Source organism: Eptatretus burgeri, chromosome 2 (genome assembly GCF_056783735.1).
Source record: "Eptatretus burgeri isolate ZD-2024b chromosome 2, Ebu_testis_v1, whole genome shotgun sequence".
Lineage (NCBI taxonomy): Eukaryota > Metazoa > Chordata > Myxini > Myxiniformes > Myxinidae > Eptatretus > Eptatretus burgeri.
The window spans coordinates 70979701-71004863 of record NC_140962.1 but is presented as its reverse complement, the minus strand read 5'-3'; the positions used below and the strand labels follow the sequence as shown (position 1 = coordinate 71004863).

Sequence of the window (25163 nt, the reverse complement as noted above, 5' to 3'; positions counted from 1 at the left end):
GTGTTGATGTGCTGTTCGCTCCCGATTGGACAGGGATCATGTGTGTTGACGCGCTGTTCGCTCCCGATTGGACAGGGATCAGGTGTGTTGATGTGCTGTTCGCTCCTGATTGGACAGGGATCAGGTGTGTTGATGTGCTGTTCGCTCCCGATTGGACAGGGATCATGTGTGTTGACGTGCTGTTCGCTCCTGATTGGACAGCAAGGGGAGCCTGGTAAAGCGCTCGTTCAGTGGAGGAGTTGTGAATGGGAATGGCCGGTTTGTTTGTTTGTTTGTTTGTTTGTTTGTTTGTTTGTTTGTTTGTTTGTTTGTTTGTTTGTTTGTTTGTTTGTTTGTTTGTTTGTTTGTTTGTTTGTTTGTGTTTCGTTCGTTCGTTCGTTCTAAGGATTTAAAGACTTGACTGTAAAACAACTTCGCAGCGTACGTCCACTTAACTACCCATTAACCAAGGGACGGGGCCCTAACTCGGAACACATACTTACCGATATAACTGATCTATAAGGACTCTGGCTGTTGTGTGCGATGGGTTCCAGATTCGTAACATTATGTTGTTCGAGGTATTATTTGGTAAACGAGCGATGCCGAAGATCACCCCATTTCACGATTGGGTACCGACCTTCAACCCGCCATTCCTGGAGGGTTCGTAAGACGGGCGGCTGAGCAGGCCTGTTCATTCTGAATGTACAAACATTAACCGAAATTAAACTTGAGGACTGAAGAGTATATCCTAAAAATAAATCGGAAAATCGTGGGTCTGCATCTCGGACGAATGAACGCGCGATGTGGCTCTGGCAGCACCGTTTGGAGCGGTGTATGAACGGATTTCCTGTTTTGAAAAATCATTTTGATTCGACTTGATTGATATCGAAAATAATAAAACTAGTTACACACATCATCCGACAGAACTGACATATTTTAACGAATTAACTTTGTGTGTAATGGCAAATTAAAATGTATAACACGTGAGGATCGTCGGAGCTACCACTCGTTCGCCATGTGCAGCCTGCGAACGATCAGGCGAGTGGACGTTTCATTGAACGAAATGAAGGGTTAAAACACATCCGGATGGCATCCCGTGTTTATCCCCGGGGACGTGGCACATCCATACCGATCGATGTCGAAATGTTTCTCCATATTGTGTTTTGGGACGTTGTCTTCGCGGCGAATATCCTTGCTGAACCCGAAAAGCTGAGCTCCCTTTGACAGATCGTAACTGGTTATTTAAATGTGGACGTGTGGATGAAACATTGATGTTGTTTCCATTAATCGGGGACGACGCGTGTTATTCAATATCACCCTGACAGAGCCCTGTGGTGATGTAACGTTATTTCGTTTAAATTATTGGTTCACGAGCACCAGCCACAGTGACCACTATATTGGGTCGTCGATCCAGTTGAAAAAAAAAAATTTTTTTGAAATTTGATCTTCCCTTATTATCAGTTTTTTCCGTCGATATGTTTGTTGGGTAGTCGATCTAGTCGAAAAAAAATTTAGCAAAATTTTTTAAAAAATTGTTCTACCCTTATTATCAGTATTTAAAATGGCGATTTCAGTTAATACAATGGCGATTTCGATGAAACTTGGTGGGTAGGTTCATACCATGACCAAGTTGTGTTCAAATGAGAACCGTTGCTATGGACTCCACCGTTGCCAAGCAACGGGACTTTGAAATTTTTGAAAAATCATTAAAAATATAATTTTTCCGAAAATCAAAAATCGGGCCACGAGCGACTGTGGGCAGTACATTCAGCCATATTGTCAAAAATTTCCAGCCGGATCCTATGAAAACTGTCGGAGAAGATAGACTTGGAATGAACCCTGGTCGAAAACAATAAAAAAACGAAGTTCGTTATATCTCAGAGACTATGAGTCAGATATACATGAAACTGGTATGGTAGGTTCATGGTATACCCTAGTTATGTGTGAGAAAGAACCGTTGCTATGGACCCCTCCGTTGCCTAGCAACGGCCGAAAAACCTCTAAATGTGGGGGTATTTTAACGAAAAAACAATCTGCAGCATTAACCCTTGAAGCTGGAATCATGAATTTTCTTGTGCTTAATCCTCAGGTCATTCCCCATTGAATGGGCCCATCGCGTCAGGTTCTATTGGGTAGGCGACTACCCATGTCTACCTACCGGCTTGTTCCTTATGTGTGTCTGTCTGTCCAGAGCATAACTCCGTGGACTTTGATCCGATCTTGATGAAACTTGGTTATGTGTTCAATATCAATGTCTCGTTGTGTTTTCCTGGATGAGGGCGTGGCTACGCCCATTGTGGGTGGAGCCACGCCCAAAAATAGCCATTTTTTAGGGGGTCGTCGGATTAAAAAATCTATCTTCTCTGAGGGAATTGACTGAATGGAATGGGTTCTTCAGTATTTGAATAGCAAAATGAATTATCGAAAACTTGTCGTTGTCCGATTTTTCATTTTCGTCCCCAGGCCAAAAACTCAGAAAATTGTGAATTTTGATATAAAAATCATACGACCGCCCAAACTTTGAGAGCTGTGATGACAATATTTTTTTTATGCATAATCTTGAGGGCATTCCCCACATAAAGTCTTGAAACCATTTTGCTCTATCTCGAACTGAGTGCAGAGAGAAAAGTGACATCATAAACGTGACATCGCTGGTATCCACAGTATGACATCGTGACATCATAAACGTGACACCCAGAGTGCTCTCAGAAGTGGCGTCACTTCCCCAAATCTCAGCAACTGTGTTCGTGTGAAAGTCAAGTCTGTTGTCTCGTGTATCGGTGTGCATGTGTGCATCATTTGGTTCCATTGGTAGTGTGTATCAAAATGAATAATCCACGGCCTCGAAGGCCACGCAAATTCTCCACAGTTTTGAAGGCGACTTTTCTTGAACATGTTAAACATGTTGAAATGAGCAGCGTTATTTTACAATTATTGACCTGTCTTAGCTTACTTAGACCATTAGTTTCATTGCATGTCAGATTGCACAATAGTTAGCATATTGTACATGAATGCAGTTGTAGAGTCCTTGCTCTATTTGAGATATTGTTGTGAGCACTTTATCGTCACAACTTTCTGGTGAATATGTATGAAACACTTAATAACCATTAAAAAATCAAAACGATTTACTTTTACAGAGGTGATGGCGCTGGCTGCTTCACGTTGTGCATTACGGCTCGTCACACAGTCTCTGTTCTCACTTGGAAGGCCATGCCAGAAGGTGAACTTCAGCGTGGTTTGGCCGGCTGCGGTACAACCTGCAGGTACCGTTCCGAATGTGAGTTTGTCAACTGGTGTCGGTAATGATGCAACTCCATGCAGCAGAATATTGCAGTCAGACAGAATGTGGTGTACAGACAGTTTAACTAGTGTTGTGGTGCTCTGCAATTTTTCTCAAATTTTTTTTTTCAGATTTGTGCCTTTCCTACTCTTAGAAATTAACTTTAATTTCTGTTATGAAATGTCCTCTGAAGTAACTGCAATTTATTCTCCAACAAATTATTTTCATCGATTTTTTTTTTCAGTCATGGCATCCTGGGTAATGACATTACAATACTGACGGGCATCTTACTATAATTCACCGTCTGTCCGTCTGTCTGTTCCCAGGTACCGCAAAAACGGCTGAACCGATCGTAACCATTTTTAGGGTGTCTAATCCTGGGACCCCTTGGAGTAAAATAGGCATAAATATAATAACATGACCCCCTTGGCGGCTCCCGTAGGGAGCGGGTGTTTCTCGTATCTATAATTTGGCTTTCAACCAGAAGATTGAAAGAATAGATAAATAATATGGCTGTCAACCTGAAGTTGAAGCTCCACCAGAAATTTGAGCATAAATTTGTTAACATACAAATGGCGGAGGAGCTCTTTGTGAGCCAACTGCCATCAATATCTTGTGCCCAACTGTGTCTGCGGATGCACTCCTGTATTTGGGTTACTTTTTTATGAGGTTGGTGGCAGGATTTGCACTCCAGCCACCGTAAAACACTTCATTCCGCAAAACCCACAAATACAAAGAAAACTGAAAACCTCCTCCGTGGGAGTACCTCCTGTGCTGCTGCCCTTCGCAGGGCAGCTCACTGGATGATGGGATTGGGGAAAAGCCTTCGGGACCACCATTCCTTGATGATAGGAGTAAAAGCACAGGGTAAACTTCCTGGGCCAGATTGTGATGGTGTGTGATGGAATGGTGCCGAGGTGTTGTCCACCAGATGGCGGTCTCCTTGGGTTAAGACCCACCCTTTGGGTGGGTGCCTGGAATGTCCTATCCCTAAGAGAGGACTGTCACCTGTCTCTTGTTATAATCTGAGCTCAAGCATTTGAGCATCGGTATTGTAGCACTCTTTAGTGGAGAGATCATGGCGGGTGGTTCCTCCGCACCCGGTCTGGTAGCGCTTGTTTGACCTGCGAGTCAAATTATTTGACAACCTTTGTTAGAGCAGCACAGAAGTTGATCATTGTCCTCTCCCCATGTATGTCCATTTGTTTCAGGGTTAATGGGGCGGTTACCGGCACACACATCGGTCTCCCCATCAGTATTTCATGTGGGGACAATCCGCTGTGATTGCTTGTTTACCTTTGACCTAATTGACATAAGTGCCAGAGGAATAGCCTCTGGCCATTCCAAACCAGTTTCATCACATATTTTAAAGACGGTGGAAGTGTTGTTTTATTTGCAACGCCCCTTCGTAATATCAGATGTGATAAGCTCCTTCCAGTTGTTCAAGCACTTCACCAACATGATGGTGTTGACAATACACACAGCTTCTCCAAAAAATTTTCTGCCACAGCTGTAAATCCTGGAGCGTGCCATGTTCGGTTTTTTTTTTTTGGTATCGAGCATTTTACTGGTACACTCAGGGGAGCGCGTTTCTCAACAACGAGAAATGCAATTGATCAATGATAACAAGACCACAGTAGAGTGAACAGAGATTCTATTCTATTTACTCGTGGCCTGTCAGTATTGACTCACTCATCTGCAAATGTAATGAGCCCTGACCTTGTCATTGTGAGACACCTGAAAAGCATAATTATCCTGCAGACAATTGAAGTCTATCTCAACTCTATCTCAGTGCCTTTGCAGATGATGTTTCCTGGTGAACCATTCCTTATATGGTGATAAAGTGACCTTAGCTAATGCTTTGCAACAAACTTCATGCTTCCATATTGTTTAAAGGCATCAAGAGAAATGAGTACATAATTTGTGGACAAAGAGCACTTATCTCAATATGAAAAATATTTGTTTCATCGTGATCATTACAGAAACACCAGTGCTTTGCAATAGTCATGTGATACATCGAGCTTTCTATTACCAAAATGTCCATGCTCATATTTCACAAGATGAAATTAATTACTTTATTTCCACACTACCCTGCACCCAGGAAACACCTGGTAAAGGCTGACTCATCTCAATTCCCCCCGTAAGGATGGGGTATGCTCTTGATGACAGACAAATTGATCCGAATGTCAATAAAGGCAAATAATTATACACTTTAAGTTTATATGCAATTGATTATACATTTTGCAGTCACAACAATAATTATAAGAAATATATTCCTTTAAAGTTGATTAGAATTCATTGCAGGAATTTAGATTCTTAATTTAGATTCATACATATACACGTATCGGTTAGATATTCTCCGTTAAGCTTTTAATTTTTTGACAATGTATTAGATGGACAATGCATCATTATAATAATGGCTTTTATTATAATATGTTAATTGATTAATGACTGTGAAATTTTGAGTCTTGCAGTTGTGTATGGCAAGGGTGACATCTAGTGCCAAGCCTCGTGCATTACGTCGAGATCGCCCAAACGACACGTCTCAAACTTTTCTTACCATTTGAGATTCGTCTGTGGAATTATAAATGTGATACAATATGAATACAAGTCTCCAATAATCTGCTAAAAAAAAAGGTTTACAGTGTTAATTGTACAAATAAGCCTCTTTAGAGATGTTTTGTTTCATCCATGTGTAACAATGAAAAATTTTCAAAATCATCATGACGTTTAAAAAACAACTGTAATGAAAAAGATGTTGAAAGAAATTTCCACATACATTTCTGATGAAATATGTTGACAACATGTCACTTCAAAATGTATAAATATGAATTCTGTGTGGCTGAAAAAGTTTTTTTTTTTTAAGTTTTCTTGGACAAGGATAATTCAAGTTTCTCGATATAGCCTTCTGTCTGTGTTTTGCCTTTACTATCCTTGCAATAAATGATCTGAATTCCAAACTGAGGAGTTTATTCCACTACACTGGTTTGCTGCAAGGCGACCAGATCACCTCAATTTGATCCGGTTTTTATGGCAAATTTGAAGTTTCTTTTGACCATTTTGGCCGAGAGACGTTGTAGTGAAGGTGCCTTTTTTTTTGCAAATCAAACCTACCTGACTTTGATATCACTCCGATATGTTAGTAAGTACACGAAGCCCCCCCCCCCACTCCACCCCCAAAATGTTGGATTTCCAGTAACATGTTGCTCAATCTTCTTCTTGCGTATGGCAACTTGGCTGCTCGATAGCTATCATTTTGCTCGGGTGCAGCTGTGCCACTGATGCTGTACCCCTCTCTACCAGTACACTGGTACTCATTTTGCCAACCTCAGAATGATAGCAGGCTGAGTCAACCCCACCTGGTGTTAATTCAGCAGCCAATGGGGCTTGAACTCAGGACCCTAAGATTCTTAGCCAGCCACCCTGACCACAAAGCCAACACCAGGCCAATGCTTCTCAATGAATGAGGTAGGTAGGTAGGGATATTTGTGGGGGGGGGGATTTTTTTGGTGGGGGGGGGATGTGTTTAAACGGAAGTGGTACAGTATTTCAGATTCTACATCTTTCCAACCAGTATGTGCATGTTGATAGTTGGAAAGATATAGAATCATGAACTTTAACATTTCCGTCGTGAGATACAAAATTAGGAGTAAAATAGTATTGTGTACACAAGTCGGAAGATTAAATGACACCAATTTAGTATCTCTGCAAGGTTTCCTTTAAACATTGAGGCTGGTCTCAGCAGTGATAAAGACAGCACATCATTAACATGGCTCAACAGGACATATGAAGGAATTGAAGAATACGAATCTCCCGTTCATCATTCCTGAAAATCTTGTACATTCAAATATTAGACCCTTTCCAGTTCACAAAAATCCGAGATTACACCCTTTGGGGGCATCCATGATGTATATACTCCTCAAAATAAGAAACTAACTTAACTCTGCCCCCAATTAATCCACTTTAAATTTAATCCTTATTATAATTCGCGGACCGGTGTTTGTGTGTTTGTTTGTCGTGCTACTCCTCCTACAGTTCTGGGCCAATTACATTCAGACTCGCTGCAGAGGATTAACACAACCCTAATTAATGTATAGGGATGTTTTTATCTTTGCCAGTGGTCTTGGGGGAGTAAGGGGGGGCGTGAGGGGGAACGCAAATTCTCTATGTAAATGTGTATCGTGTAGTGCCATCTTCAGGTGGGGGAGGGTAACACAAGTCTCCACCATTTACAGTACAGTATTGCTGTCCCCACATTTTCCAGTGCTTTGAGGTGTTTTGAATTGTAAGTAGTAGGTATGTTTTTGCTTCATGCACGTAACCCGGGTTATTTATTTGTCCTATACAGAGCTGTCAGTTGCCTCTGCGCTGCCCAAATAAAGGTATGCGTCAGCAGAATATGTTGCATGCTTGGAACAAGATCACCCGTTGGGCGAGTACTCTGCTAGTCTGCATAATACGGCAACATAGCAATTGTTATACACCCCCATCCCATCTTCTCTCCCCCCTTTCTCCTTTCTCCCCTCTCTCCCCACTTTCTCCCCCTCCCCACTCCCTCCCCTCTTCTCCCACCTCCTACTCCCCTGTATTCCTATCAGTGAAGCGACAGGTGGTATTTGCTGGGATAGAAGAAAATGTGTATACTGTTTGCAGGGTATAAACAGGCCGATCCAAGGCCTTAATATACACCCCTCCACCAACAAAGTACAGTACCATCTATTAAAGGCACACTTCAAACTGAGATAATAAGATCTTGCAATTTTTCTTACTTTGTAACAAAACTGGCTTACAATAATTTTCTAGACATTCATTTATGTATTTCAAAATATTCAGAAGGAATATTTACACTTCTTAATCGATTTTAGACCTATGTTCACAATAAGCTTGTTATTCATCTTCACAACATATCTTTTGAGTTTATTTTTGGTGGTAGCCGTTTTTTGCCAGACATAAGTATGTCAAATGCAGACCTCATGGGTCTGACATCTTGTGTGTCTTGGTGACCACATTGGCACTTTAAGTGAACAAAACAAACACCAAATCTCTGTGCGGCAGCCAGGACTTCTGTCGTCAGGTCGGGAATGTCTATCCAGGGTCCATTTTCCAACTTTGAACAAGACACCATCGATGTATCAGCAGGTGGGTTGTGCAACGTTTTTAAAATGTCGATAAAACATTCTGACCCCTTAACTGAAACAAACAGCCGCTGATTTTCTCTGAGATTACAGCAGTCAGCAATGGCACAGAGTAATCCCATGCTGAGCGCTTGACAGCGGACATAAAATGGCCACCCAGAAGTTGGCCCTCACAAATAAAATTGGGCTTGGCAGGAATTATTGGGGTAGGTTGAGTTACCGAAACTCAACATTTTTTGGCCTGATTTGTTCCCCTTTTTTATTGAGCAGAGCATTTTCCTAATCTGCTACACATTTTGTGGTATTTTTTATTGCCTCCTTACGATTATATCCTTATGGTTAATTTGTGTGTATGACTGCTTGCAGCATATTGAAAGACCTCACTATGTTGGACAAGTTGACATGCTTGACTGGGGAGACAGCATCCAACTTCAGGGGCATGCAGCGCTGCAGGGCCTACTACAGGCTGGCCAGCTTGCTCGGAAAATTCTTAGCCTTGTCGCCCAGACGCTGAGGGTAAGCTTTTCCTCTTTCACCAAGTCTACTTGGTTACAGACCAGTGCCTGTTATGGCTTTTCCTCTGTGTTATTCTTATCTTGACCTGGGTTTGTGTTCAGATGGTAAACTTGTCATACATGATCTAACCTATCAACATTCGTCGGTGGTGTCTTTGTGACGTATCTGCAGGTCGGAATGACGACTGAGGAAATAGATGATTTTGTTCACCGGGAGACAATCGAGCATGGCGCTTATCCATCACCACTGGGTTACCTTGGGTTTCCCAAGTCAGTGTGCACCTCGGTCAACAATGTCGCCTGCCATGGGATTCCAGACAGGTCATCTTTCCTCTATGACAGTGCATCACTGCATGTGAAACAACCTATTAGTAGTTTTATACATGTCAAATGAGTTGTGCTATGACAAAGTGCAGACCAAAAATAGGCTTGCCACACCCAAAAAGTGGAAATCCCAGAAAATCCTCAAGTGGATGTTACAGGATAGGTTGGGCAACAAAAGTACTGTATCTTCATGACACACTGACAAAGCAAAACAAAAGGTCCCCCCCTGCCTCCCCCCATCCATCCATCCATTGGGACCATACTCTGTGCAGAGTGTTGGTGCTGCCTAAGCAGTCTCCTAGGCTATTGGGCACGATCCTGGATTGGTCGCCACTCCGACACAGGATACCAGCATGCTGGCACTCATTTTGCTGGCCTCAGAAGGATGACAAGGAGTCAACCCCACCTGGTATTAATTCAACAGCCGAGCAAGATTTGAACTCAGGATTCTAGGATCCAAAGCCCACCACCTCCCCATTTGTTGAGTAAGAATTTTATTTTTTTAGATCAGTATATTGGCTTTTTATTTGGTGGAAATATATGGTTGATTACTGTTGATAGATATATTCCTTTCACGGCTTCACATGTGCAGTGAAACTGCTGCACCACTTAAAAAGTATCCGCGTGGGGGACAGGCTAAACAATAAACCCCCAAATTAAACAATAACACAAAAAACTAAACAATGACAAACTATAAACGAATGAAACACGGTGGGTTAGAAAGGTCTTCTTATTCATTTTGATGGACGGATACTATATATTGAAGCGGTTTGCACCACTTAAAAATCCATATGTTCGTGTACGACTCTTGCACCATTCTTTGAATCGATTATTTTCCCCATGTCGATCCTGAGTTTTTATAACTTCCTCCGAGCTTCTTAGTTGGGTCAATTTATGACAAAACCACCAAACCCACAACAAATTGCAACAAAAGGTTTCTCAGTGGTTTTCATTCCTACTCGATATATGATCAATAGAAAAAAGTCTACCAAAATCTGACATCCCGAAATGGGTTAAAACAGTCATTTTCAAGATAGTCGCCACCAGGCTTTGAAATAACTAAAACAGCTATAACTTCTTCAATAATTGTGATAAAAACATAATTGTTGGTTCTGGTCCATGGTTTTCATGGATCAGCAATCCACTGGTGTCAATAAAATTTAGATCTGATCAGTATTTAACATGAAATCCAAGATGGCGTCAAAAATGAAGGGTGTAAACTCAATAAATTGTCTCTATATAATCAAACCTCTGTTAGGCAATCACCCAACATTTATCAAATTCTAACAAAAAAAAACATCCTGGAACTGGTGTACGGTGAAAATGCTGTAGTTCATATGATGTGCGGAAAATCTGTTCAGAGGGCATTCAGAGGCAATCTACTGGTGAGCAAGTGTCTACATCGAATTATTGTGGCATCTGTAGTGGAGGAAAATCCTGATTTCATGCTCCAAGTCGAAGAGATTGAGAAAATGTATTCGTCCTTGCTAACGGGTGACATCTCTCTTGAAAGTCTTGAAGAATCAGCTGCAGTTGTGAAGATCACTGATGAACTTGAAAAAATGAAATCTGAACTTGCTGCACAATCCAAAACGAGTAAGCTGTGGCTGGGTTATCAGAAAATTCTCCATACTGCTCGGGCAATGATCAAGGCAGATCACACTGGGTCTTGGAAGGATCACTTGCAAGCTGTTGCTGATGCCTTGCCAATATATGCAGCAGCTGGACACTACAACCATCTTATCTCTACGTACAATAAATGAGTGAACGAGAGAGCAAACACCCAGACGTGTATGAGAAGTTTCAAAATGGCTTCCATGTGATCCGGCGAACAAACCAGTTTTGGGCAGGCCTCAGCTGTGATCTAGTCATCGAACAAACACTCATGAGATCACTAAAGAGCACCGGTGGCTTGACTCATGGCAGTAAGATGACAGAGGAACACCTAGCATTGTGGACAATGTCAGCCCCATAACATCTGAGGTCAACGTCGCCATGCAGGACTTCAATGATCTCACATACGCAACAAGCGAACAGCATAAAGAAGCAACTGGTGCCAGAATTGAAAGACATGCATTCGACCTCTCGAAGATAAGCACAAAGCTGAATGCATTTTCACCTTTCTCCTCTGAGCCTACATTGATAAATATCATGGTATCGTGGCAAGCGAAGACATCAACGTGCATGAATATGAAGCTGTTGGGAACAAAATCATCGAGAGAATGATTGGACAACCTGTGTTTTCCTTCTCCATCAAGAGGACAGAGAAAGCAAAGACCCTTGGAAATTCTAATGCTCTCCAGGTTGCTCCTCACAGAACCATAGACTCCAGTGTGCTATTCCAGCGATTCCTGGTGGTATCCCAGATAGGTGATTTGTCACTTGAGGACGTGATGAGTTTTGAGTTCAGTCCATACCCTCCATCCCTCTTTGAGGACAACAAGATCTTGAGGAAGGCCGACAAACCTCAACTCTCTCAAGCCATCAATGACCACTCTACCAAGGCACTGGCATGTGAAGGATTACCTGACACCACACCTTCAGTACACCTTAAGACTGAAAGGTATGTTCTTGATGGTGGATCCTTGCTGCACAAGCTCAAGTGGAAGAAGGGAGATACATATGGCAAAATAGCCAGAGCATATGCGGACTTCACAACAAAACACTATGGGACAGCAACTGTTGTCTTTGATGGCTATGATGCAGGCCCTTTGATAAAGGATAACACTCAGCAGAGACGGGGACAAGCCAACAGCTATCCGACTGTGAACTTCACCGGAGAAACTGAATTTGATGGAAAGAGAGATGAATTCTTATTTGTCGGCAGGTCACAAGCAACAGCTGATCACCTTAATAGGTGATCAGGTGAAGAAAGTGGGCTGCACAGTTATTCAGGCAGCAGGGGACACTGATGTGGACATTGCCAAGACAGCCGTAAACAGCAGAATTCTGCATTCTACCACACTAATCGGAGAGGACACAGATTTGTTGATGCTTTTGCTCCATTACTGTATACCAGATGGAAAACCACTATAGTTCAGATCAGACAACCAGTCAAGAAGCAATCTGAAAGTATATGACATCAATCGGATGAAGCATCTTCTTGGGAATAAGTTGTGCACTCAACTATTATTCCTGCATGCCTTCACAGGATGTGATTCAACATCTCGTGTGTATGGCATTGGGAAAAAATCAGTCTTTCAGAAACTCGTGGAAGATGATCAAGGTCTCCAGTTGTGTGCAGATACATTCACTTCGAGAGGCGTCAGCCACGCTGAAATAAAGAAACTTGGCAGCCAAGCGATGGCTGTTAAATTAGGTGGGGAGAGCACAAGTTCTCTGGCAGCCATGCGTTACAAGATATTCACAAAGAAGGTCGCTGCTGCTAAGTCTTTCGTTACACCTGAACGTCTTCCCCCAACGGAATCTGCCACCAAGTTTCATTGTCTCAGAGTGTACTGCCAGGTCATGGTTTGGATGGGGATGGAGGGTGACCTCGATCCTCTGGACTGGGGCTGGGGACTTGAAGACAATCGATTTGTACCTATCATGACTGCCATAAATGCTGCACCAGACACTCTTCTGAAGATGATACACTGCAACTGCACCACAGCTTGTGATACACCCTGTTGCAGCTGCAGAAAGAATGGGCTTCTGTGTACGTCTGCATGTGGATCATGCCAAGTGACATTTTGTGACAATCCACTAAATCAAGCTTCTGATGAACTAGAGGACAGTGAGGACTGAAATTGTAACCTAAACTGCCATTATGTAATGTTCACAAATAAATGTTTCAGTGGCACCAGGTGTTCAGTGATTTTGGTTCAGATGGAAAATTTATTGATTTTTGCACTCTTGAATTTTGCCACCATCTTGGATTTCATGTTCAATCCTGATCAGATCTAAATCTTATTGACACCAGTGGATTGCTGATCCATTAAAACCATGGACCAGAACAAACAATTATGTTTTTATCACAATTATTGAAGAAGTTATAGCTGTTTTAGTTATTTCAAAGCCCGGTCCATATTCTAAATATTCAAAGAATATTTAGCGGCCATCTTGAAAATGACCGTTTTAACCCATTTCCGGATGTCAGATTTTGGTAGACTTTTTTATATTGATCAGTATATCCAGTAGGAATGAAAACCACTGAAAAATCTTTTGTTGTCGGTATTTTGACCCGACTATCTACCGAGTTGGACCAGGGAGCGCTGGTGATTCCACATCCCACGTACAGATGTAAATCTGTGTATTAAATGTTTCCTGTCAATCGATATAGAAAGATGGCATAGCCAATAATTTTAATATGCATGAAGTGTATGGTTTTTTTGTTTGTTTCGTCATACATTTATTATATATTTGGTTAGAACCGTGGATTGTATTTTTAATAGGCTTAGTGAGTGTGTACGTGAGGTGTCAGGTATATGACCCACGTCATGTTTGTTTGGGGGCGAAAAACTGACATGTCTGGTACATGATGACTCATGTCATTTTTTGGGGGGGAGGGGGAGCGGGTGGGGAGGTAAGAAACACATCGGGTACATGATTTGTTGGTTAAAAAAGCCGGCGGCCATTAAAAAAAAAAAAAAATGGGCCTCCTCCTTCCCTTAAAAAAAAAAAAAACATCCGGAAGATCAATTGGTGTGTTTTTTTTTTAATTTGGCCTTTTACTCTTACATTTAAAAATTGAAAATTCAAATCTAACCATGAAATACAGTAGTAAGAGGAATAAAAAAAACTGCAGAATATTTAGCAAATGTGTATTTTAGTCCCAAAGAGATTTGATGCGTCATAAACGAGTATTTGTTGAAAGACTGATATGTTGCATGATGATGTTACGTGGATACACCATGTGACAATGTCTCTGCATGTTTTTTTTTCTTCTTTTCTCCCTCAAATCCTCTTATTCCCTTAAGTGGATTAGGGATTGCATAAGTATCACATAATAGTAATAGGGTCACACTATACATATATATTGAAATGTGCATGAGAAGGAGGACTAAACCCCTTTTTGTAAGCCCCTTTAATGTATTTGTGCTTAAATGTAAATACTGCCACGTGTACGTAATATATATATATACCTGCTATTTTCATTTGAATCATGATAAAGTGTAACCCGCGGTGCTCCGTGGGTGACCAACGGGCCCTCAGGACCCAATGAGCGATGTTGATGGAGTGGGATTAGTTTGGTCTAGTAGGTGCATTACGTCCAAATTTTGCACCTTTGTAGGTCAGACAGAAAGTCAGAATTCTTGATTACTTGAACAAAACCTGGTTTTCAGGTGAAGTCATCAAGGTACGACAGGAACTAAGATCACATGAAGTCCTGACGCCTAATGGGACCACACTACAGTGCACAGATCACACTTGTGCGAATTGTCTGGCCCGAGTTGCACTCGCATTGCACCCAATGCACAAGTCAGCATTACACAGTGTAGGCATATCCAATTCAAAGACCCCCCCCCAAGTGCATTTGATTTGCAAATAAGTCAACTTCAGGAGACAATGATCGGACCATGTATGCCTGGTGTTGGCTTCATGATTCGGTGGTGGGCTTGGGATCCTATGATCCTGAGTTTAAATTCCACTCGGCTGTTGAATTACTACCAGGTTGGGTTGGCTCTGCCTGTCATCCTTCCGAGGTCGGCAAAATGAGTGCCAGCTTGCTGGTATCCTGTGTCGCAGTGGCGACCCGTCCATGATTGTGCCCAATAGCCAAGGAGACTGCTTAGGCAGCACCAATGCTCTGCACACAGTATGGTCCCGATGGAATGCAATTAATGGGATTGACTCAGCCTGTCATCCTTCTGAGGTCAGAAAAATAAGTACCAGCTTGCTGGGATGATTGAGCCATTTGAGTATCCTGCATCGGAGTGGTGACCCATCCAGGATTGTGCCAAATAGCCCAGGAGATTGCTTTGGCAGCACCAACGCTCTGCACAGAGTATGGTCCCGATGGTGGATGGATGGCCAGACCATGTAAAAGCGCAAGCTTCAACTATCTCAAAAAGGCATAATTCACGATTTTGACCAAGGTGAAGCTTGTGACAGACTTGTGCCAACTCAGAACAGTGTGGATCCCAAGTGACAATACCGCCATCGGATCGGGTTGCACCGATTGTAAACCGGCAAGATATGCGAATAAATCGATTTCAGCTGTTTCTTCCCCAAAGTAATGAGCAATGTCATAGTCATAGCAACTGAGAACTGCGATATGTTAGATGTGCTCCAGAAAAATGTAAACTCATGCAACATGTGTTTGCTTCCAGTGTTGATCACTGAATTCTTCTCTGGAAGCTTTGAACTTTTGAGGTTGATGATATATTTGCAGGAGAAATTCTGTGAAAAATGTTTAATTGTTTCTCCATTACAAAAGATGAACTTAAATTCCAACTAGACGTCTCACTATATAGTCACTTCAGTTCTCCACGTACACTTCAATAACTGTGGATCAAACTGTGGATTTGACATTTTGAATGTTACTTCAATCCTATTGACTCTAACGACCTTCATGGACATTCTTCCTGAACTGAAGTTTTATGAGTATAATCCTTACTATAATTCACTGACCAGTGTTTGTGTGTTTGTTTGTGGGTGTGTTTGTTGCATGACTCCTACAGTTCTGGGCCAATTACATCCAGACTTGTTACAGAGAATCAGCACGACCCCAATTAATGTATAGGGGTGTTTTTGTCTTTCCGGTGGTTTTGGGAGGTGGGGGGGGGGTGGCGCAAATTCTTTATGTAAATCTGTTTCGTGTAATGCCGCCTCCAGGTGGGAGAGGGTATTTATTCCAAGTCCTCACCATTTACAGGACAGTATTCTTGTCCCCATGTTTTCCAGTGCAGTGAAGTGTTTTGAATTATAAGCAGTAGGTATGTTTTTGCTTCTTGCACGTAACCCGGGGTATTTTTTTTGCCTATTTAGAGCTGTCAGTTACCTGTACACCGCCTACATAAACGTATGTGTCAGAAGAATTACACTCGAGGTTACATTTGACATAACCAACACTACAAAACCACCATTTCAAATCAAATCAAATCAAGAACATCATAACGTAGTGCGGACCCTGTGCAGCAACTACAAATACAATCAAACCAAGAACATCGTTATGCAGCACGAGCCTGCAGCGCCGGAAGATAGGTGGGCCTCCAGTGATGACATCAACCACCGATGCCTCGCCTTGGTCGTCGGCGCTACATGCAGGAGCTGGGCTCACCAAATGAGCATTGCATGGAAACAAGATGGACCAATAAGGAGGTAGCCATCCATGAAGATAAAGCTGTGCTTGAAGCTGCTCTTCCCAAAACCACGCCCCTCCCAGGGACCATATAAGCCAATAAGTTCAAGGGCTGAGAGCTTGCACATTTGGGCAATTGATGAGCCAAGACTGCACTTGCGAGGACAAACAGGCTAGTAAATGTGGTGCGGCAGAGAGCTGAGAATCGGACCAAAAAGCGAAGTTTCTCTGGACGCGCTGGCTAACACACTGATTTACAGGCTAATGGTGAACACTCATGCAGGGGGAATTTGGATGTTCTTATCTTGTTCCCTTGTTATAATCTCCCCGTTACACTTTCTATCGCCTGCTTCCCATCATCTAATTCATTAATTTTGAATGCATAAGAGCTCTCAAAAATAACCCTCATCCTTTTTAGAGCTGGGTTACTGAGTCGCATCTTACGCTTTCCTCTAAAGCACGACAGGCATTCACCAGCACCTCTCCCTACACTGCCCTCTACATCCTCTACCCTCCTCTTCTTTCTTCCTCTCCCCTTTCTTATGTTGGGACCAATGTGAGCTCGCCGCTTGCATCAGGTGAGTGAGAGGCTGACCCTACGCCTCAACTTAATCACTTTCTCTGTCACTCTTTCTTATCTTGCTCCCCCAGAATGATTGAGGCACATGTGTGTGTAGGAATTGTGACAGGTTGACTGACGAAGTGTGCTTACATACTTGGGGTAAGAGCAATTCTTTCTTTTGTAACACTGTTTGCCTTGTAAATACATGCCTTTACTAATCTTTTAAAAACTGCTTTCCAAACTGACTGATCGTCTCTTTCCATTGGTTAGACCATAGTGTGTAATAGTGACAGGGAGTTCCGCCCCGCCAATTTGTTATGGTTAGACAATCGTCAACATTCACCATTTTTTAATGGTTGGACAATATTCAATGTTCTAATGAATGATACTGGTGTTGGCTTAGTGGTTAGGGTGGCGGCTTAGGATCCTAGGGTCCTGAATTCAACCCCCTTTGGCCGCTGAATTAAAATACACCAGGAGGTTGACTCAGCCTGTCATCCTTCCGAGGTCGGCAAAATGAGCACCAGTGTACTGGTAAGGGGGACACTGCATCAGCGGCTTAGCCGCGTCCCAACCAATCATGCAACCAGCAGCCACAGGCTGCACTCGATAGAGAATGAATGGTATCGCTCGGCTGGTTTGATTGACAGCAGTGGAGCGTTGGGAAGCACAGTCCTTATCTGGGGTGATTAATTTGCGGCAAAGGTAAAGCGGGATTTGGACGCTGGACCACGCCTAAATTAAGCATCTCGGACGGCATCTGTGGTTGCTTAGCAACCCATCATGCCACAGAGTTAACTGCGGCTCGTCGGTTTCAGGGTCATCGGCCGGGAAGTGGGTCCGAGAATTTCCCTCACTCTCGTGCACCTGCCAAACCCATAACAATAACAATAACAATAACAATATATATATATATATATATATATATATATATATATTGTTGCAGGCCGGGGGTTGGGTGAGAAGACCATGAGGCGGGCAAAGCTGGCTCGGCTCTCACCAGACTCCCCGGAATTGTAGGCCGTCGCACACGGATATTTCCATGATGTGGAAGGTCACTTAACCGACCGTGGATGCCAATAACTTAACCGCGTGATTTAGGGTCCTCCCGTCTATGGATTAACTGGGTTACCTAATTAACCACGTGATTTTATTACCGGGGAACACGCCCTCGGTGTGCCTTGTCCGAACCGGATCACTTCACCAGATCGGATGCAGCCGAGCGACACTGCCAAGGACGTACCGGCTAAAAGTAACGGATCGTTGGGAATAAAGTCCTGGCTAATCTAGGATTCGGACCATGCTGGATCAATGAAGGAAAAGACAAAAACGAGCAGGGAACATTTCCAATAATAATTTATTTATAATGGGGCGAGGAAAAGTATGTGGTACAGGGAATAGGTTTATTGGGGTGTGTTGTGCAGAGATAGGGAAGAAAGGTGTGGTGCGGCAATAACAATCAACATGAAAGCGGACGCAGAGCAGACCTAACCCGAAAATAATAATAATCTTCTGCAGGCTTAATTATATAGACAGGTGCCAGGACACACACACACACACACACACACACACACACACACACACACACACACACACACACACACACACACACACACACACACACACACACACACACACACACACACACACACACACATCCCAATGAAGAGGAATTGAAGCAAGACAGGAGAGGAGTTGAGGCTACGGTCTCTCGGTACCTCTGTGTAATTGATTGCCTGAACGCGCCACCAATATGTTCGGGGGGAATGCTCCATGGTGCGGTACCCCCCCCCCCCGACAGCTGGCACGTCGTCTTGCTTCGGGCAGCTCGCGTCGAGACCGTGGGCGTGAAGGAAGGGCTTGAGTTACGAGGGTGGAGTCCAGAGTGAGTGTACGGAGTGGTAGGCGGGACCAGGTGGGTGGGTGGAGTCAGCGTCATGTGGGTGGAAAGCAGAAGGCGGAGTCGAAGTGATGACGACAGAAGGCAGAGTCGAAGTCCAGCTTGAGCGGAACGCGAGGCAGGGCAGAGAGCGAGCGAGGATGGCTCCGCTCGGACCTTTATAGGCCCCGCTGTGTGGGGCAGGGGTCCATCCCAAAGCGTTGTTTCGTCACCCGCATAGGGCGCTCTGATTGGCCCCGACCTCCTGTGCGGCCCGGCCATGATGGCCGGAAACTGCAACATTCCATTTCCGGCAAGATGACCCCACGCCGCAAAAATATCCCGCTCCTACCTCACAACATGATACGAATCACCCACACTGAACTCCGTGCCATGAATTGCCTTGCAAAAAACCCCAGGCCGTGCCCTGACGACCAGCCGAGGATGGCATCGGTCCCGCACACCTGCTCGGGTGCCCCGACCAGTGCTGGTCAATGTGCCTACTCCGTGTGCGCCAACGTGTCCCGAGCTGTACAACATGCCTCCGCCCGATCGCAGCTTCGCTGGCCGAATAGGTGAGAAGGTAATATGTTATGGCAAACCCATGCACAGACAGTAAGATGTGTCCATTCATGCGCTGCTCTGTACGATAACAAAGTGTCGCTAGCGGTGCACGGGTCTGCCTTCAAGCACATTCCGTACAGTGCTCGTGGATCCGCCATTACGCACGTGGCCAGTGCTCGTGTTCGCCCGATTCTGCTATCGTGTGCGTGGGGCAAAACCCAATCAATATAATTAGTCCAGAAATGGGTTGAAAAGTACGTGCCGCCCGTATCATGCGCAACGTGGCGTGGTGTTGCCTTTTTATTATCGGCCTCGATTGAGGGATTGCTTGAGGATGGGAGCTCTGTGCTGTCGATGCTCATGTGGTGTTCGAGTGCCCTTTTTAAGGTGCTTCTTCTTCCGTCTCCTCGGTATGTGTTCCGTGCAGTGTGTGCGTCGTGTTGAGTGTGTTCCCTGTCCATTGGGTGAAAATTACCGCTGCGCATGCGTTTGTTAGGCTGTGTTTCTAAGGAGAGATGTCCAGTGTAATGCCTGCTTGGCCTTTGCTGAGGACCCATCTCACAGCAAAGGGTGCACGTGGCTCAGATTTACCTCAGGAATAATCAGAAAAGAAGAGTAGGAATGAAGTTAGAAATGAAATGAAGAAAGAATGATGGAAGCAAACCTAGCGAGGAGATCCTCGCAACGCACGCCCCTGTTGTCCCGCTTGACAAAAGGGAAGGGACTATCTACACGTATATTAATGGAATATCTGTCTTGGGACCACTATCTGTTGGATGCATGCGGTTCTGAGAACTGCAACTATATACATATATATATATATATATATATATATATATATATATATATATATATATATATATATATATATATATATATATATATATCTATCGGGAAGTGGTAGGATGGGATGGGGGAGTGGGAGTCTGAATGGGAGCATAACCTCCTCTATTCTTGAAAAAGTAATACTGTGCTTACCTTTTGGATGGCCCTTGACAAAACTGGAACTTAACAGTGCGTTCCCGAGGTGCTTTTTTGCACAACTTGCTGTTTTTATCATACTGATGTATAATAATGATGTGTACTGCAATGATAAGCTATTGTAATATTCATTCTTTCAAGTACTGTATTATGATATACTAGCCGAAACCCCGTCACAGACGGATTCCGTTCATTCAACCACCATCACCAGCTCAACCACAGTCGAGGGACATGGACTGGACAGGGCGTGCTTGCCTACTCATCCCCCGCCCCTGTCCCCCCGCCTCCCATCCCCCGCCTTCAATTTGCTTAACCCCACCCAAAAATGTAATTACTCCGGCCCCGCCCCCACCTCTTTACTCCGCACCCCCTGTCTATTGATTCCCCGCCCCACTTGCCCCTGCCCCCCTGTCCACCCCCTCACACTCAACCCCGCCTAATTCACCCCAGCCCCCACCCACTCATCCCCCGCCCCATTTCCCCCGTCTTCCGCTTTCAATTTGCTTACCCCCGCCCAAAAACTTGCTTACCTTGCCCCCCCCCGGTTTTCACTCCCTGCCCCCGTCTCTTCATCCCCGCCCCCGCCTCTTCACTCCTCGCCCCCGTCTCAACGAAAAGTGTTTATTCTGCTTCAGAGTTTAAGGTTGACTATTGCCACTATGTGCGATGCACTCTTACAGGTACGAAGTTTCTTTCAGTCCAGGTCACAGTACCGAGAAAAACGTGACGCGACCGCGAGGAGGAGCACAAAATTGGTCCTTCAGTGTTAATATATAGAAGATACAATGTTTCTTGTTACATTTTTTGTGTCAAATTCACATTCTGAGGTAGTCAGCATGTGCAGAAGAGGGTTTTACATTGCAGACGCTGTTTTCGAGGAGTGGCATTACACCTCTCAGCGGTAACAGTCTGTCGACGACAGACGTAATGACTTCAGCGAATGACCGATGATGTCATGACGTCCTTACGCTTCTCGGCGGTGACGTCACACGTCGCCATGTAAACGAATGTAAAACGAAAATTGTTTATTCTGCTTCAGAGTTGAAAGTTGACTATTGCCACTATGTGCGATGCACTCTTACAGGTACGAAGTTTCTTTCAGTCCAGGTCACAGTACCGAGAAAAACGGGACGCGGCCGCTAGGAGGAGCACAAAATTGGTCCTTCAGTATTAATATATAGATGTGTGTATATATATATATATATATATATATATATATATATATATATATATATATATATATATATATATATATATATATATATATATATATATATACAGAACCTCGGTTTTACCAAAGCAGTTTCTTTGACAAGGGTTCCCAATTACCATCCTGGACAGGTCGCCACTCCAACGCAAGACACTCGACTGAATGTGCAGGAATTTGGAATTTTATCACGGTGCCAGCGATAGCTTGCCTACTCTTCACGAAGGACACTGTGGGATATTTAACACCCACTAACGAATGTTATCGGAGGAGATGCCCAGTTTAACTTACTTCCGATGGACGGTGCACATTGATGCATCACCAACATGCTAAACAACAAGATTACCATTTGCAGCTGGGCTGAGATTCAAACCCAGACTAGACAGCTCAGAGGCGAGTGTGCATAGCCCCTCTAGGACTAGGCTATCCTGTCAGCCTTGTTACCTTCGCATTCTGCGAAAGGTTATGTTTTGGTCACTGTGTATTTATTTATTTGTGAATATGTGTGTTTGTTTGTTATTCGCATAACTCAGAAAGTATTGCACCGAATTGCATGAAAATTGGTGGGATGATTCGTGATTATCCAAGGATGATTTGATTAGATTTTGGGAGCGATCGGGTCAAAGGTCAAGGTCATGAAAAGGTCAAAAACAAACTTTTGAGCATAACTTCTTTCATAAGACAGCTATCGACATGCAACCAACGCCATATTGTTCCATGACGAAATACCTTTTGGGTACGTGGTGTCAGATTTGACGTGACGTCATCAGAAGTAAGTCAAAATGACGTCACAAGATGACGTAAATTTTCAATTTTTGACCTCATCAGTTTTGATCATACCGTTTTGTAGGACTTACCTTAAGGACGTCACACACTAAATTTGACGTCATTCGGACTGACCGTTATGACATCATTGACATTTGAACATAACGTTTTTCAATTGTGGCTAAAATGTCCTGATATTTTATATGCAAATATCTATGTAATTTGTAAAGGAAATTGTCCCAAATCCAGGCATTATGATCAGTACCAAAATATCTGCTTATTTATGAACAGGTTTTGCAAATTAACTCTATGGTCAAGGTCAAGGTCACACTCAAGGTCAAAATATACTTGTAGGCATAACTTCAGATCTAATAGAGTGATTGACATGAAACCAACGTTAAAATGTTCCGTGAAATAAGAGCTTTCAGGATGGTAGTCCGCGATTGGTAGTGACGTCATTGGAAGTGCGTCAAAATGACGTCACAAGATGACGTCATTTTTAAACTTTCGATTTTTTTTCAGTGTTTATCATTCCATTTTGTTGGACTGCCCTCAATGACGTCTAACACCAAATTTGACGTCCATCGGACTGATGGTTGTGACGCCATAGACGTTTTTAAATGACGTTTTTCAAATGTGCCCGGAAAAAAGTAGCGGCGGCGAAGGTATGCGCTCTACCGAGTGCCCGTTATACTTATTATTATAATACACTCTCTGTAAATGTGATCATGATGATTGCTAATCTTGATGCATTCTTCTTGATTTTTGTTTTCCTAATTTAGTCGACCGCTCGAAGATGGAGATATCATCAATGTTGATATCACTGTAGGTGAACAACACCTTTTTGAATGTTTTTCTGCCACTTGGCATGTAATATTGTCGTCAGTTTTCACTACTTTATAAAATAATATAATACTGTATACATCAGTGAGTGCATTTAATATCATCATTCCAAAAATATTTACCATCAATCTTTAACTTTGTGTGCATCTTTCTGCATACAAAAGCTTTGTCCTTCTCACGACATAACTGTCCTCCTTAAATCTGTACACAACCACATCACCACTCCAAGCAGTAAAGTCCCTGATATGTGGTGTATGCCTGACTGTGCAGGTATTCTACAAGGGTTTTCATGGAGATACCTCTGAGACCTTTCTCATTGGGAATGTAGATCAGACAGGACAACAATTGGTCGAGGCAGCATGGAATTGCCGTGATGCTGCTATCTTGGCTTGTGCACCCGGACAACCACTTTGCATCATCGGCAATACCATCAGGTGATCCATACATGTTTAGTTTCTTAGCCATTTATGGACTACATTGGTTATCATCATCATCGTCGGTTTACGGCCATTTCCATGCTTGCATGTGTAAGCCGTGGTTCACCTAATGACTGCTTTCCAGGCTGCACGATCCCTTGCTAGCCCTCTTGTTCGGCCTTTCACTTGAAGATCATCTCTCAGCAACACATCCCATGTTTTCCTCGGATGGCCTCTGGCTCTTCTTGCATTCACATTCATATTTTTACATCTCCTCGCACAACTACCTGCCCACATCCTTTCCACATGTCTGAACCATCTCAACCTACCCCTACGCATAACCTCACTAATGCTTTCAATACATAAATCATTTCTTAATTCCACATTTGATTTCCTATCCTTCAGTGTCACATCACACATACACCTCACCATTCTCATTTAATTCCATTCACACCTCCGTTCATCCTCCTTTTTGATCACCCATGTTTCGCTGTCCTACAACTTCACGCTTCTAACGCAAGCTGCATACAGTTTTCCCTTTAATCGGAGAGAGGTCCCTCTTGATGTCAATAGGAATAACAACTCCCTAAACTTGCTCCAGCCACTTCTAATTATTGCATTCACTGCTGCCTCCACACTACCACCTGCACTAATCATATCACCGAGGTAACAGAATTAATCTACACATTCCAGAGATATATCTCAATAAACTAACCTTTCTGCTCTAGCTGGAGTCACGTGTTTACCTGCGCAAATAGCACATTTGAAGTCAGGTGCCACCTGAGTCTATCCCCTGATGCCTCTACACCTCTTGTGCACCCAGCAGTTGCAGGATTTACACAATAGTGAATTGCTACATCTTTTCTACAGACAGCGCAGGGCCACCTCTCTCCTTTTTTCCACACTTCTTCTCCCGCACCCCTATTTCTTTTCTGTAGATGAAGTTATGCAAAGAGATAATGACTTTCTGCAATTTTGTGGAGGCACAATTGTCATTATATATAAATGACATAGTAGAGTTAAAGATGAATGAAGGCAGATTTTAGTTTAGCTGTATAATTATATGCAATTTGAAAATCTGAAGCTCTTATGATTTTGGAATTCTGTGATATGATACGTTCTTTTGTCGATAATTGGCTCCACATCTCCAGCTACCTGCTACGTCTGAGAGCTTTATTGCTCTTTACATAATATGCTCTTTTATCTTTGTTTTTGTTAGTGGTGGTGGGCAAGGGAACCACGTGAGTGTGTGTGTGTGTTTGTGTGTGTGTGTGTGTGTGTGTGTGTGTGTGTGTGTGTGTGTGTGTGTGTGTGTGTGTGTGTGTGTGTGTGTGTGTGTGTGTGTGTGTGTGTGTGTGTGTGTGTGTGTGTGTGCGTGTGCGGTCATGAAGCATAACAACATTATTTTTGCAAACTCCCCTCCCCTCCCCCCCCCAACCATTCTACCCAATTTACCAACTCTTCAAATCA

At 43.3% G+C, this 25163-nt stretch overlaps 1 protein-coding gene across 5 annotated transcripts in view; it reads left to right on the top strand.

The window, feature by feature from the left end:
• Nucleotides 1–941: 941 nt before the first annotated feature.
• METAP1D (methionyl aminopeptidase type 1D, mitochondrial) overlaps nt 942–25163 on the top strand; it is a 52227-nt gene continuing 28005 nt past the window's right edge. For 2 of the 5 annotated variants that reach the window (XM_085869708.1, XM_085869706.1), the window contains exons 1-6: nt 942–1017; nt 3117–3256; nt 8761–8910; nt 9082–9230; nt 23217–23259; nt 23548–23711. In XM_085869708.1, coding sequence (XP_085725834.1) covers nt 3122–3256; nt 8761–8910; nt 9082–9230; nt 23217–23259; nt 23548–23711 — 641 coding nt within the window. In that variant the 5' untranslated portion in view covers nt 942–1017; nt 3117–3121. Of the gene's footprint in view, nt 1018–3116; nt 3257–8314; nt 8399–8760; nt 8911–9081; nt 9231–23216; nt 23260–23547; nt 23712–25163 lie in introns of those variants that run through there. The other 3 variants (XM_085869705.1, XM_085869709.1, XM_085869707.1) reach the window with 3 other exon arrangements.